The sequence below is a fragment of the Citrus sinensis genome, chromosome 3, assembly GCF_022201045.2.
Source record: "Citrus sinensis cultivar Valencia sweet orange chromosome 3, DVS_A1.0, whole genome shotgun sequence".
In the NCBI taxonomy this organism is placed as follows: domain Eukaryota; kingdom Viridiplantae; phylum Streptophyta; class Magnoliopsida; order Sapindales; family Rutaceae; genus Citrus; species Citrus sinensis.
The window spans coordinates 20,106,468-20,120,108 of NC_068558.1; the positions used below are offsets into that span (position 1 = coordinate 20,106,468).

Genomic DNA, 13,641 nt, shown 5'->3' on the forward strand with positions numbered 1-13,641 from the left:
TCCAATGGTAACTGGGAGGTCTATACTACCCAAATGAATGAAGCACTCTTCGCCAAAGCCAATCAATGGAGTACAAATTTGCATCAGTTTTTCTCTTCCTATATTCATCTTGTCAAATGTTGCTACAGATAAAATATCTGTCGAACTCTCATTATCTACTAAGACTCTGAAAACTTTCCCGTTGGCTAGAGTTATCGAAACAACCAGAGCATCATCGTGCAACTAGTGTATCCCTCTAGCTCTTCTTCTGTGAATGTGATGGTATTATGTTCCATCCTAGTCTCTTTTGGGGGTTTACCCACTAAATTGACCAGTAAAGCCCTTAATACTGCTCAAACCTCCCGTACATGAGCGTTTCGTGCCCTGTTAGAGTCCACTAAAAATAGCCCCGATTTTCATTCTGTTCATCCTTCTTTTTCCGTTTTTCTCCAGTCCTCTGAGAGTCTGAGTCTGTTCCTTTCTTTGTATTTGTCAACTCTGTTAGGTCTTCTTCCCCTTTATATAACTTTATTTGGGGCATCTTAAATTTTGCTGGCAACGAGGCCTCTAGTATATCCTTGGTGAACGGTGGTTCTACCTCCTCTAAAAGTGGTTCTACATGACTTTTCTCCATCCCATCCACCCGTTTCTTAAGCTTTTTCATTTCTGCTTCAAGGCTTGCCGACCCAGTACCAGCAATAGAGCCCTCTCTGACTTATGCTTCTTATATTGACATTTTGAATTCAGCTTGTAGCGCAAATCTTACATGGCCTCCAGTACATGTTGGAGGTCTCTTGGGTGATCAGTATGACTTGCATGAGTCTCTGCTCTTCTGGCTGATCTGGTAGGGTTTTTTTTTTGACAAACCCTTTGTGAATCACAATTCAAATGGTAAAAAATTAGAGATCAAGATAATAAAGTTAGTTTGACCAACTCTATGTTTTATATTTAAGACTTTGACTATGAAAATTGATGAATTTTTAGGAAAAAGGTTTAGATTGAGTTGTTTGCACACAAAAACACAAGCTTAAATTTCTCTAATCTTTACTTAATTAAGGAAATTAGAGTCTTGATTTCATGGATTAATATTTGTTGTGAAAAATTCCCAGATATATTTTTCTTTTTCTTATTCAATTTTGTTATTAATGCTTTTTTTTAAATAAAAAAAATCATGATGCATGTGCATTTTCATATTCTTACATGATGATATGTTTTTAGATCTTAAGAGTCACATTGTTTTTAAGCAAAACTCAATTTTTTGTTTTCTAAGTGCATTGACAAGCTTTTACACGTCACAGCTGAGCATGTTGCGTTCTTTTGGTCATAACTTTGTCTACAGAACTCCAAATTCAGTTATGTAAAATCCTGTGAAAACATGATTCAATACGCTTTCCAACAGTATGTAGATGGCATTCAGATGCTATTTCATTCATTCTCAGTTGAATTTTGAATTTCTCTACTCTGCACTGTGTGTATGTTTCGTAAAATATCATGCATAGATTTCGTTTTTAGTATTTTCTGTTATATTTCTGACTTGTTTGCATTGGATTATGTTTATGGGCAATTATCCACTGACCACTTATTTTTTTCACACTTTTTCAAAAATACACAAATCTTAATTTGTTTTGTTAAACTCCACTTGAAATTATATTATTTTGCACTTGTTCACTTCTGTCTTCAAACTATTAAGAGAATTAACGAAATGTTGTGTAAATGATTTTTTTACCCCCAAATGTAAAGGGCCAATTATCCACCGACCACCTTTTTTCTCATTTTTTTTGAAAAATACACAATTCTTAAATTTTTTTTGTTGAACTCTACTTGAAATTATATTGTTTTGCACATGTCCACTTCTGTCTTCAAACAATGTCATTGTGAAATGACAATTTTACTCTTATAATGTCAACAAAGTTCTAACAGTGTTATAACGGGAGTGGATCAGTGAAAAAAATGTTAACTTTAGGTGGAGCGCTGCCAAGAAAAAAAAAGATGTGTGTATTTTGAAAAAATTAGAAAAAGTAAGTGGTCGGTGGATAATTACCCTATGTTTATTTATTGCTCTTCTATAAAATTTATGTTTGTGGTTGCTCCAGATTCTTTCTTTTTGCAATCTTTTGGCAAAAGAGGGGGAGTAATTGAATTGTTCGTTTCAAGTCTTCAATTGCTTGATGCAATGAGTTAGGGAGTGTAGTATTTTCAATTCTAGAGGGAGTTTTTATTATTGTTCAAGAATTTTTAGATTTTCGGATTTCTAGTTCTTAGAGGGAGTTTATCTTTAATTCTCTTGATTTTCTGCTTAATGTTGCCTTTCTATTTATTAATCAATAAAATAAGTATTTTATTTTAATTTTTGCCTTGGTTTATTTACATGAACTAACATGCCAATTGCTAATTATTTTGATTAGTTTCTTCTTGTTGTTTATGCTTGTTTCAGATCTATATTTTGGCGCCAAGTTTCATGGAAGACTTGTGTTGGATTGCTTTTGCCACAAGAATGCCAAAGGGAGCGATTGTTAAGTCAATTATTTATAGAGTTGGCATCTTATGGCAAGTTTAGTTAAATTGAAATTTTATTTATTGCATATCTTGTAATAGAGATTAATTTATTAATTCCCTAATTTAGTGGGATTTCAATTTATTTGGAATATTTGTTTTCTAATTTAATTAGATGTCTAATTTAGCAAGTCAATAAGATTCTATAATTGGCACATGAGATCTATTTAGAGCTAGAAGTTGGTTAAAAAATGAAGTTTATTAAATGCTCTAGATATTTCTTGGGTGACAAACACAGCAAGAAGATCAGATTTTTTTTTTTCTCAGATTCATAGGAATTATAAGAGGAAATAAACTCTTATTTAGAAATAATCAAAGCCTTTTAAGACTTGCTATGTTTGTGAAACCCTAGTGCCTATATAAAGAGAGGTATTTCACAATTGAAGACACACAACACAAAGCATAAAGTAGAGAAGCAAAATTCGATTTCCTCCCTAGAGAATCCGGATTTGACACATAATGTTGTATTGATTTGTTTCCTTATCTTCTTTTCATCATTGTAGAGAGTTTATGTGAATCTTGGATAACTATAAATTGAAGAATTGAAGAATTGCTATTGATCACTTTGCGAAGTGCCTTGAGGATCGTGAATCAAGCGGGGGAGCAATTATTCAAGAGAAGCAGATTCAGTCTAAGGTTGAGTGAACTGTATGGTGGTAAACTGTAAGTAGTATTAAATTTGGTAAATCCATAGGTTGTAACATCTCAACTTAGTGAATTACTTTTCATCTGGGCGTGACCTCGTGGATGTAGTATTAATTAAATCCGAACCACGTAAAAATTTTTGTGTCATTTAATTTCTACAATTTATTGTGTTTTTCAGAAAAATTAAATTTTTTATGCAGATGAACAGTAACCGTGAATAGTGTCAGTGAACAGTAATTATGAGCAAGAAAGATGAATAGTATTTCTGAAAATTAATTAATTTGTTAATTCTAGGTTTTTAATTGCCTATATCGATTTGCAATGAATCTAAATTCCTTTCACCCTGAATATAAAACTTTAAGGAAAAAAAATTAAAAATAGAATTATAACATAATCATTATATATTTTGCCTCACAAGTAATGTTGCTTAAACTTGACTAACATCATCACCTAGAAGTCGTCTCACTTTCTGTTTCAACATTCTTCCTAAACTTAGGAAAAAAAGATAACAAACTTTAAAATATAATCATTATATGTGAAGACATGCATATATAACATTTTTTTTCTAGAATATTCATTAAATAATCCATAGTTCTTAAAATTAATACATTATATAGATGCAATAAATTAATTTTCAAGCTATTACTCATATGCTTATTATCCAAAATAATTTCTTGAAAGTCTTCAAAGTCTTAAACTAGGATAATTCTATCGGATACAATAATTCATCAACCATTAATTTGTTATAAATTTATGGTTATCCCCATACCAAATTTCATAGAAAATTTTCAACCAAAAAAAAAAACAAATCCCATTTGTACTATAGACAAGTCTTATAATTATAACCATGAATCATGTAAATATAAATAAGAAAGTTAAAACAACTAAAGCAATAGTGCTAAGCGTTATGTCATACACATGTAAACAAAACCCATTCGCAAATCTAATATTGCCTTATTAATGAACTGAAGAAAACAAATTTATGTTTTGCCTTGTACACAAATCCATTAAAGAATTGATAAAGACATCTCATTTCTCAACCTAAGCCACATACTTCAAACTTTTCCTTTATAAAAGCTTCTAGTTGATAATTTGTAATAAGTAATCATCCAATGAAACTATTTATAGTGAATAAAAATCGAAATCTATTCATATACGAACAAAACCCAAAAATAAGAGAAAAAAAACCACGAAATGATTGCTTTTAAATTAAAAGGATTAAAGATTAATGTTATATACTATTAAAAATTCTAACGAATAATGGCCAAACCAAATTCTAAAATAGTAGGAAATAGGAAATAATTGGAATTGATTTTCTATTCTAGTCAACTGTTTTCTTATTGTGTTTAGGTTAGCATTACAGAAATTATTCTGTTGGATAATTCTTCCTAAATTTGTCTCTGGATCATTTGGTTTATTTATTTAGAATTTTAGAATTTTCAAACAAGGAACATAATTTCATACCAGTAGGAAATATCATACCTCAGGTTCCTTGGTCATTACAGGAGGTTCACCGTGGTAAATGGCCAAGAGGTGAATTTGCCAAAGGCTCTGATACCAGTAGGAAATAGGATCGAAGGATGGATGTGAATAGGTGAATTAATGTCTCATTTATTTGTTACTAGTACGTGGCGTTGTTTCCAGATCGATGCAGAACTTAATCTGCCTTTGGGACCAGATTTGACTTTATTTGTTAGTTTTATACATTTTTAAATTCAAACATTTATTTGTTACTAGTATGTGGCGTTGTTTCCAGATCGATGCAGAACTTAATCTGCCTTTGGGACCATATCTGACTTAGAACTCCTTCAGTCGGCATTTTTTTTCCTTAAACTAATTCTCAAAGCTCTCTCTTTCTCTCTGGGAAATCTGGATCAAGACATCAAGGAAACATTTCCTGTCTTGTAATTTCCCATTTCTGTATCTTTTATGTAATTTTTATTTTCTCTGTATTTTTTCGACGTTTCTTTTCCTTGTAAGGCCTTCATTATCGCATTCAAAAGAAGTCAAAAGCATCCTATAGAGTTAATAAGAATATCTTTTGAAAACGTCTTTCGAGACACAAGTGTGGCCGCACATGTGCCATGTTTTCAAGAGGTATAACTATTGCCTCATAAAGCATCTCTCCACGTGAAGACCTTTTGCCTTTGTTCAAGGACCCACTCACGTGAAGCTTTCCTAAAGTCTACAAAGCAGAAGATGCCTCATCATGCTGTCTCCCACATTGCAAAAGCTTTTTTGTGGATGGCCCTAGTCTCCACCAACGCATGTGAAGACCAGCTGTAGCATTATGCTTTCTTTTTTAAAAGCAATTATTGATTATTGTATAAGAGGAGTGTTTTGAAGACTGAGACTTAGAACTCCTTCACTCGGCATTTTTTTTCCTTAAACTAATTCTCAAAGCTCTCTCTCTCTCTCTCTCTGGGAAATCTGGATCAAGACATCAAGGAAACATTTCATGTCTTGTAATTTTCCCTTTCTTGTAATTTTCCTTTTCTTCAAAGCTGTAACTCATTTTCGGATTCAAGCAAATCATGTAAGCATTTAATATTATAATTCATTTAAAGCTTTGAATGTATGTTTAAATTTTGCAATTTAAATTTATCAGCATTATTTTAAAACTGCTACGTTCCTCTAAGGTAAAGAGACCGGATCTCTGCCCTTAGTTGTATCTTCTCTTCTCCCTCCATTCAATCAGAATACTATTTCTGGGATCCAGATATAGTATTTTCTATGAGCCTTGTGTTGCTTAGGTTGCCTAAAATAATTTAAAATTTTAAAATTTTTGCCTTCTGGTATATCGGCTGGAAAACAGAACGTGCGGGATATTGATCTGTTCTAAGTCAGATCTGGTCCCAAAGGCAGATTAAGTTCTGCATTGATTTGGAAACAACGCCACGTACTAGTAACAAATAAATGAGACATTAATTCACCTATTCACATCCATCCTTTGATCTTATTTCCTACTGGCCATTGACCACGGTGGTATTGAGACCTTGGTCATTACATTTTCTTAGAACAGATCTCTGCCCTTAATTGAATTCTAAATCTTGGAGGTATTTAAGCTTGATTTTTTAAAAACTTAGGACAGCAAGAATAGAGGTATTGAGACATTCTTTTGTTAAGGGTTTTATACCAACTTGTATTAAACCGATGTGAACATAATTAAAATTCTTATCTTTTAATTTCTTTAATGAATGTTCTGTAAATAATTGAATTGTTTCAAAAGGCTTTGAAAGGGTGATGTCACGTTCTTTAGTTTTTATGACATAATCATTCTTTAAAAAATCAAGCTGTTTCTCCTGTTACATCAAAATTGGATAATGCTTCCTAAAATCCTTGATAAAAAGAAAACAAAGAAAACAACTCATAATATTCAAGATCTTCAAAAGGAAATAAAAGAAATTAAGCTTGAAATAAAAGACTTAAAAGAAAAACAAATATTTTAAAACATGCTTGAAATAATTGGGAATTTCACCAAATTCTAAAACAGATATGCTATATAGACAAGATTGACTTAGAACATATCTCTGCCCTTACTGATAGTGCCCAATCTAGTAAAATTGGCGTACTAGAACATGACGACATATCTATAGCCTCTTCTGATATAGAAGCTTTTAAAGAAGAACCTATTCCTAGAGCCAATAAAATTTATTGGGAATTAGCCTTACCTATTGTCAAGTCTCTACCTGACTTAGCCATAGACATCAAGGAATCACTAGTCTGTTTTCCAGGTTTCCTTTTGATTTAGAAAACCAAATTTTTTATTTAACAAAAATTGTAAGGTTTAGAACTAGGTTTTGAAGGAATTTTAATATTTTAATTTAGATCATCTAAATTAAAATCTAAGCATTAAAGAATTTTTGTTGGATGGATGCAGTTGTACTCATTATGCAGACAAATTAGGCAATTTCTGTAAGCAATTCAATTATGATCCCTTTAAGACTTCCACCTCTAAAGATTGTAATGGTAAGTGTTCTTCAAAACCTCTAAGGCAAAGAGACCAGATCTCTGCCCTTAGTAACTCAGCATTCTAATTTCCCAAATTACAAGAAAGGGATCATAATTGCTTAGATTTTCAACTGTGCCTTGGTGTCATAATGAGTTACAGCTTGAAATAATAAAGAAGGATTAAAGATTTGTCAAGACTTGAAACTTCAGAAACGTCTAAAATGAGATTTTTTCAAAATTTGATATGAAATCAGGATTTTGGCAAATTCAAATTCTTCCTAAGACCGTTATAAAACTGCTTTTACTGTTCCTTTTGGACAGTATAAATGGATTGTAATGCCATTCAAATTACCAGATCTAGTATTTTGATCCATTTCAAGCAATTAGAACAGAAGAATGATTATGTCATAAAAACTGAAATGGAATACTAATGTTCACAAAGTGATAGAGATAGGATTATCCTTGTATTTTAGTTGAAAATCATTGTAGATTGACCTGTTGTATCTCTTTTTTGTGTAATTCAATGACTTAGAACAGATCAATTATTATCCTATATGTTCTAAACGCATAGGATAATAATCAGAGTTAAATTTTTCGCAAATTCAAATTCTTCCTAAAGACCGTTATAAAACTGCTTTTACTATTCCTTTTGGACAGTATGAATGGACTGTAATGCCATTCGGATTAAAGAATGCTCCTTCAGATACCAAATGGCAGATTAATGGTATATCTGTTGGATAATGCTTCCTAAATTTGTCTCTGGATCATTTGGTTTATGAATTTTATAGGGTGAGACTTTAACCACAACAGGAGGTTCACCGTGATCAATGGCCAAACTCCTTAGTGGAGAATGTTCAGATTCTATAGTTCTATCACTATCAGAAAGATTCAATTCAGTGATTTTCTTTCTAACAGTAATGGGAATAAATGCCTCCTGTTCAAACACAATTGGGAACTATATTACACTAATGTTCCACTATATATATATATATATAGTAAAGCATGCACAAAACGTTAATAAGTCATTAGTTATATTAACATAGAACAACTATGTACCAATATAAACCATCAATTTCAATAGAATCATGTTGCTCTTAAGAATTCCCTAATTAGAAAATTTTAGGGTTTCAGTGTAGAAAATTTTAGGGTTTCAGTTTGAAAAATGGTTAATATCACACATCAACAAAATAAAGTAAACCTTATAGTGTCCGTCACTGTAAACACAATATTTTCCAAAGTAGAAACAATAAAGGCTATCTGGTTCCAACTAAAACAAAAAGAAAATAGCAGAGAAAAAAATACAATAAAAATTGAATCTCTACCTTCTAGTTTCTTCCAAGTAACCAAAGAAACATAGAAGCTCTTCTCCCAATCACTCATTTAAACTTAGAAGAACAATTTAAAAAAAAAACTCAAGATCTGATGAAATAATAGAAACCAAAAATCATGAAATTAGAAAAGAAAGAAGAAGTTAGGATTTTGAAGGTAAATGGATGACTTGTGCCACCTGTTTGACAAAATCATGGCTGAGCACTTTTCGAAAATTTGAATGTTAGGGATTTTTTGGATCTGGGGAGCTTAGGAGGGAACAAATATTTTGGTAGAGGAAGTTGAAAATTTTTTATTATATTTTGGATATGATTTGTCCATTTGTTTTGTTTTTGTCTACTTAGAAAATAATAATTCGTAGCCTAGTGGCCATTTGATTCAATGTACAAGCTTTAGGTTTAGAGGTCTTGGGTTTGAAAAAAATTAAAATGATAATTTTTTTATTACTATTACCTTAGTGTCATTGATCTTTATTACTAAAGTTATTGATACCTTAGTATTAGTAATTAGTGATACTTATTTGTTAAAAGTGGAAAATGATCCAAATGTATATACATACTGATACTTTTTAACAAAGTATCACAAAATAAGTATCAGTAAAGACCATTTTCTAGTAGTTTGAACAACAGTGAACCCATTCAGCTACTTTCAATAGTTTGAGACCTTGTTTGGTATTGAGGTGTTTATACTTTTTAAATTACAATTGTTATAAAAAAAATGTAAATAGAAAATAAAAGTTAATAGTGTGTAATAAATATGATTTTTAAATAATAATTTTGACAAAAATAGTAAAGATATTATTGGTTTTTTATCATAAAAGTGGTTGATCAAACTAACTTATCTTTCAAGTCACAATAATTAGTGTTTATTAGATATTTTAATATTATAATTTTTAAGGTATGGCTACCAAACATTAATATTAAATACGACTCAATATGTACATTTTGCAATTGCAAGTAGAGCCATCAAGACTTCAAGATAAATTATAGGCCTTCTATGCCTTACATCACTTATTTGGATCAATTTATAGAAGAATTGAGAACCCATTTCTTGTGGCAATAATTCTCTTGTATTTTTTGTCCTTTTGTTTAAACTCTTAAAGGTTTTGTCGCCTTCAACAATTGAATGAATAAAGCAAAACTTGAATTGAAAATTACAAATAATAGTCAAATTAAGATTGTGGGTCTAAATAACTAAACAACCTTTGGCCGAATGTACAAAGTAAGGGTTCGAACCCTCGTAAAAGTATTATGGGAGTTAGTTTCAATCCTCTCTCAATCTAATTGTAAATACCAATAATAATTTCCGATGTAATATGAATATCAGTATTAAAAAAAAATTATTGCAGGTCTAAAGCATAAACTCAACCTAATGTGCGTCTAAACCTATTTTAACATAATAAAATTACAAGAGTAGATGATAGAATTTGTCAGGTTCACCAATAATAGAGTTGAGGCATTGAGGGACTCTATGCATCTTGTTGGCAAGAGTATATTATACTACTATACTAGTAGCTTACAGATACGAACAAATCACACTCTTTATCATATTGAAATTCTGAATGAGAGGTGCATGCTTCGCCACGTCCGTCTCTCAAAAAACCATAAGATCCTGCTTAGCTTAGCAGTTTAGCTATGTATTCATTCATATTTCTTTCTTTGTATTCAATGCAATGGACATTTGCCTCTATTATTGCTTCTTCTTGTTAGTGTCAATAGAAGTATTCTCAATTTTAGTTGATTCATCACCTGAAATAAGCGCAAGGAAGCATATCTTTTTCCCTGATTTCAGCCTGCACAATAATTCCAGAATTTTGCATGATTTAAAGCTACTAGGGAGCGCCAAATTGTCAAATGAAAAGGGTGTTATCCAAATCCCTCATGATTCCCAAGCAACTGATCTGAGACATCATGCAGGGAGAGCCATTTACTCATCCCCTGTTCGCTTGCTGGATCCCGTCACTAAAACTCCTGCTTCTTTTGAAACAACTTGTTCTTTTCAGTTCAACACTAGCAATAGTACTAGAACTAGTAGAGATGGTGGAAGCGGCCTCACTTTCAACGATGCCTGCAAGGATGATTACAAAGCTGTTGCTGTTGAGTTTGACACGCGTCATGATCCTGAATTTGGAGACCCAAATGATAACCACGTGGGTATCAATTTGGGAAGCATTGTTTCCACCAGAGCTATTAATGCTTCTGATGTTGGAATATTTCTCAATGGTGGTTCTGTTCATCGAGCTTGGATTGCCTATGACGGTACGCGCGGTTGGATGGACGTAAGAATTGGATCAGACGGTCAGGATTACCCTTCAACAAAACCTACATTCTCTGGTGTTCTGGATATATCTCCGTTTCTGAATGAGTAAATGTTTGTAGGATTCTCAGCTTCTACAGGCAATATGACCCAAATTCACAACTTGCTCTCATGGAACATCTCGTCTACAAGCCAAGCTTTTCTTCTCATTCCATCATCAGAAACGTGTGAGAATAACATAATGCTCCAGCAGATTGCTGGTGCTGGTAGTAGTGGTAGCGGACAGCATCAGCAACCAGAGCCGCCCCATGGTTTTTTTATATTCATTGCTGTGTCTGTGCTAGCTCTAGTTATCTTTCCCGCTATGTATTGTATTAGCAGACGTCAAAGAAAAGCTATTGCATTGCCGGGGAAAAAGCAGAGGCCGAGGCCTCCCAATAAGCCTCGCCGCTTCACACTCTCTGAAATTTCTGTTGGGGAAAAATCCGGTTTTTAAATTTTATAAAACCTTTTTAAGGACCGCTCTCATATAATATATAAGAATACGTATTCTAGAAATCATACCTTAGAAATCCAATTTGGATTTTTTCCGTTGAAGTGATTTAGGCTCCTAGATCACGATCCGCCACCACCACTCCTGTTAGATCACGATCCGTCACCACCACGCTTGTTAGATCACGAACTGTCTCCAATGATCTTCCAGGTTATGACTCAGGTTCGATCTGCACTTGACGTGTGAGCGCCTTTATCACTACCAAAGCAACTAGCACGAGAAAATTTTTCTCTCAACAATGGAGAGAAAAATCTTTTTCTCTGATCTGTATAAAGTGGCTTCTTGTTTTTTTTCTGTTGAGAAAAATAAGCCTTATATATCTCCCTTTAGTGAAAACCCTAGGCTCCAAATAATGCCCAAAATAAAACTCACGTTACTTTTCATTTAATAGGGGACCCACCATGTAAAATAACATAAGGCCCCTTATACATAAGCTTATTAAATGGAGCCTCCCACTAAATGATATATTTAGGCTTTTGACCCAAATAGCTAGTTATCTTGCTTATTAGTCCAGTAGTGGTGCAGTCAATTAAATGAGCTAACCCGGGGATCATTTGGGAACATACAATAGTGGCTACAATAATTAGGCATGTAATTAAACTAGCCCAATTATTTAATTCCAAATCTACTCCACTAAAAGATTGGAACTGACTTCCATAATTGTATGCTCGAATAATAATTCGTCCCAAGCCACATTGATTTCTTTACTGCACAATCCTTTGTACCACATCGTTAATTAAATTGATATCTCAACTGTCCAATCAATTTAATAACATTTTATTCCTTGATCCTTACTGGTTTTCTCTAATGATCATTTTCAACATACTAAATATGTTGACACACTCTGGCCAGAGAATTCTATGATCAAGTACCGAAAACCTATCAAGAGATGTGTTGTACAAATTCTATATTGTTAATCCATAACTCCAATACTCATAATTGCTCCCACCAAGATACCGGGTAATCTTGACCACAAGGATGTGTCGTGCCCATTGGTAACTCAAATGAAATAACAATCGCAATCATGAAATCATAATTAACTCAAGATTAAGATTACAGTAAAATCAACGCCTATGAGATTTAATAAGTCTGACAGTTATTACAAAGTTAATTAAATCTCATATGTGATCCTGTTCAATGTAGTCGTACTACATCAATAAATTCATACATGATTAAGACAAATCATTCAATGAATTTATTACAGTCTATACCTAAATAAAGTGCCCAACTTTATTTATCAACTGCGAACTAAATTTATTTAATCATAAGATAACTTGTATTTATGTCTTCTGTGAATCCACATGGTGATCACATAAATACATATAATATGATTAAATGGACTTTAATACAAATATTAATGCAATTAAGATATTTGAATAAAATACCTCATTTATTTTATTAATCAGAAAAATTATTTATTACAATTAAATAAACACATATGCTTTTAAAGAGCATATTTTCCCAACAATCTCCCACTAGCTCTCAAAGCATATCTGGCATCTCACGCATGCCCATGGATTCTAAGTGCAAGTTAAAAGGTTTCCCAGGTATGGCCTTAGTAAAAAGATCTGCCAAGTTTTGCTGTGACGCAATCTGAGTAACCTCCACATCACCTCTCTGCACTATATCCCTTATAAGATGATACTTCCTCTCAATATGTTTTTGTTTCTTGTGGTTCCTTGGTTCCTTAGATTGAGCTACCGCACCACTATTATCGCAAAATAGTTTAAGGGGTGCAGTTACAGCAGGTACCACCTCAAGATCTTGTAGGAACTTGCGGAGCCATACAGCTTCTTTTGCAGCTTCGGATGCAGCCACATATTCAGCTTCAGTTGTGGAGTCTGCGATACAAGATTGTTTCACACTCCTCCAACTAATAGCTCCACTTCCCAATGTAAACACATAGCCGGAAATTGATTTTCTGGAATCCTTATCTGACATAAAGTCAGAATCAGTATAACCCACTGGAATGAGTTCATCGCCAGAATACACAAGCATATAATTTTTAGTTCTTTTCAGATACTTCATTATATGCTTGACCGCAGTCCAGTGTTCAGGTCCAGGATTAGATTGATATCTACTAACCATCCCTACCGCAAAACAGATGTCTGGCCTAGTGCAAAGCATGGCATACATGAGACTTCCCACAGCTTCTGCATAGGGAACTCGTCTCATTCTCTCTATCTCTTCAGATGTTTTAAGTGATTGATCCTTAGAGAATGTAATTCCATGTCTGAATGGTAATAAACCAGTCTTGGAATTTTCCATGCTAAATCTAGCCAATATCTTATCGATATAGACCGCTTGAGACAAGGCTAAAGTTTTATTCTTCCGGTCTCGTAGTAACTTGATACCAAGAATATAACTTGCCTCTC

General features: G+C 32.9%; 1 protein-coding gene across 1 annotated transcript; it reads left to right on the forward strand.

The window, feature by feature from the left end:
- Nucleotides 1–10,129: 10,129 nt before the first annotated feature.
- LOC102607646 (L-type lectin-domain containing receptor kinase VIII.2-like) lies at nucleotides 10,130–11,209 on the forward strand. Its single transcript, XM_052435815.1, has 2 exons — nucleotides 10,130–10,715; nucleotides 10,836–11,209. Exons 1-2 carry the CDS (start codon nucleotides 10,130–10,132, stop codon nucleotides 11,207–11,209), a joined length of 960 nt encoding a protein of 319 aa, XP_052291775.1.
- Nucleotides 11,210–13,641: the final 2,432 nt, after the last annotated feature.